General features: G+C 52.8%; 1 protein-coding gene across 1 annotated transcript in view; it reads right to left on the bottom strand.

The window, feature by feature from the left end:
- Positions 1 to 985, bottom strand: part of lrrc52 (leucine rich repeat containing 52) — a gene marked incomplete at its 3' end in the record, with an annotated part of 13728 nt that extends 12743 nt beyond the window's left edge. Inside the window, exon 1 of the mRNA XM_083671758.1 lies at positions 331 to 985. Coding sequence (XP_083527884.1) covers positions 331 to 979 — 649 coding nt within the window. The 5' untranslated portion in view covers positions 980 to 985. The remainder of the gene's footprint in view (positions 1 to 330) is intronic.
- Between the last annotated feature and the right edge of the window lie 1515 nt (positions 986 to 2500).

The raw sequence follows: 2500 nt of genomic DNA, 5'->3' as shown, positions 1-2500 counted from the left end.
CGCCCGACCGTCAGGGACTATTGACGGGGAGCCCAAGATCAAATTAGCTAAATGAGTTGATGTGCCAGTAACGAGTGATAAGAACTTGGGGCGTCTCTGGCTCAGAGTCTCAGTAGAGGGCAAATGTGTGTTTAGACTTCTCGACAGATTGTTTAAATACCACCCAACGGTGGCCAAATGTATCAATATAGGCTATCTTTCCTACCAACTGGCTATTGATTGATTTCTACGATCAATTTCGAGCAGGGTGTTGACGAAATTACAGTGTTATCAACCAAAAGGACAATCAACACAGAGATCGATCCACTTCACAATCCAATCCTTCCTCACCTTGGAACTTGAAGCCCTCAATCTGCAACCACAAACAGAGGTCCTCCGTGTCACAGTCACACCTCCAGGGGTTCCCGCTCAGCCCCAGCGACCGGAGGGCGGGCAGGGCGATCAGGGTGCTGATATTCAGCCCCGTCAGATTGTTCCTGCTCACGTCCAGCACCTGCAACGCCATGTTCTCCGCGAACGCGTCGGCGTGCATCTCCGCCAATCCCGGGTTGTCCGTCAGCCGAAGCATCACCAGCGACGCCAGAGGCCCGAACGTCCGGTCCTCGATTTGGGTCAGGGTGTTGAACGAGAGGTCCAGGTAGGCGAGCTTCCGGAGGTTCCCGAATGTGGACTCGGAGATCTCCGTCAGAGAGTTGTTGCTGCAGTCCAGGTAGACCAGGTCGGACAGGTAGTTGAGCTGCAGCGCTGGGAGGTCACCGATACGGTTGTTGGAGATGATGAGTTGCCGGGTGGCGAGAGGGAGGTCGTTGGGGAAGAAAGTGAGATCCTGCCCGGCGCATTGGACCACCAACTGGTCGTCGCACACACATCTGTCGGGGCAGCCAGCTGTGAGAGCCGGGGACGGGGCTACCCCCATCACGAAGACGAAGAGGAAGAGGAGCCGAAGGGACTGGGCGCTGGGCTCGGGCAGGAGACGCATGACGAAGCCGCCCAGGGCTTCATGAACTCGGGCTGAGCAGGACCAGGACTCCCCAGCGCTCCCCGGGCATCCTGCATGGGTCTGCGGGGCTGGGAGTGAAGCTAGGCGGCTATTCTGGTGGACCGACTTTCGCTGTCTGGATGTCTGGATGCTGTTTATATCCAGTCTCTCTCTCTCTCTCTCTCCAAAAGGCTATTGGTCACTCACTCACACGCACTCACACGCGCGCCACGCACGTCCCCACAAGACGTCCGTTAATTCCGAAGGTGACCGAGAGAGGTTTCTAATCGCGCGGCGAGTGAGAATCGTTCAGGCTTACCGGACTTAGATTTTCCCCAAAGACAAGATGACAGTGGCTCGTTTGCGTATGGCTGTCATCGCCTAGGTATTTCATCCTTGTGAGTTAGTTGTCGCCGGCAGAATGCATTGTTCGTTCAGTTTCCAAACTGATACGGTGATATGCGTAAAATTCCAGGACGCGATAATTCCTCGGGTTTTAGATGACGGAATAACGGAGGTGTCGGCTTCACCGTCTGCCTCCCGGATGAACGGACGAATCGGTTATTCCAAAGAGCGCAAGTGGAAGTGCGTGCGTCCTTCTCCGCTCAGCCTGTCGCTGTGTGTGTGTGTGTTCGCTGCGCTGCGCTGCTCTGCTCTGCTCTCTCTCTCTCTCTCTCTCTCTCTCTCTCTCTCTCTCTCTCTGCAGCTGTGTATAAGAGGGAAATAGTGTGGGGGGAGGCTGTTGCACTCAGTGTGTGTGTGTGTGTGTGTGTGTGTGTGTGTGTGTGTGTGTGTGTGTGTGTGTGTGTGTGTGTGTGGTGTTTGAACGTCAGTCAGACTGTGTGATTCGCTGGCACACAAGTTGACTCTCAGTGCTCCGTAGTGACGTAACCAGGTGTTGCCTATTTATGCCTCCTCATAAAAAACAGATGCGCACATGCATTCGCCGGGTCCACAACGGAAAGGCCATCTGACGGACCAGAGGCACCAGGGACGACCTCAGCAACCGAGAGGAGGGAGTCCAATTACGGATTGTTCCATAAACCAGAGACCATTACAAGGAAGGACAGGATTCCTCTTTCTCTTGCATTTTTTTTCTCTCTCTCTCTCTCTCTCTCTCTCTCTCTCTCCCCCTCTTTCTCTTTCTCTTTCTCTTTCTCTCGTTCTCTCTCTCTCTCTCTCTTTCTCTTTCTCTTTCTCTCTCTCTCTCTCTCTCTCTCTCTCTCTCTCTCTCTCTCTCTCTCTCTCTCTCTCTCTCTTTGGGCCCATTAATACCAATCAATCATCGCTTGAATGCCACAGCCTATTTGAGTATTGTTGCTGACCATGTGCATCCCTTCATGGCCACAATTGACCCATCTTCTAATGGCTACTTCCAGCATGATAATGCACCATCTCACAAAGCAAAAGTCGTCTCAAACTGGTTTCTTGAACATGACAATGAGTTGATCTGAATCCAATAGAAACCTTTGGGATGTGGTAGAACGGGAGATTCACAGCTTGAAAGTGCACCTGAAAAAT

This window comes from Argentina silus (genome assembly GCF_951799395.1).
Source record: "Argentina silus genome assembly, chromosome: 6".
NCBI classification, from domain to species: domain Eukaryota; kingdom Metazoa; phylum Chordata; class Actinopteri; order Argentiniformes; family Argentinidae; genus Argentina; species Argentina silus.
Note: the sequence above shows the minus strand (reverse complement) of the source record. Positions and strands in the feature narration are given on the sequence as shown.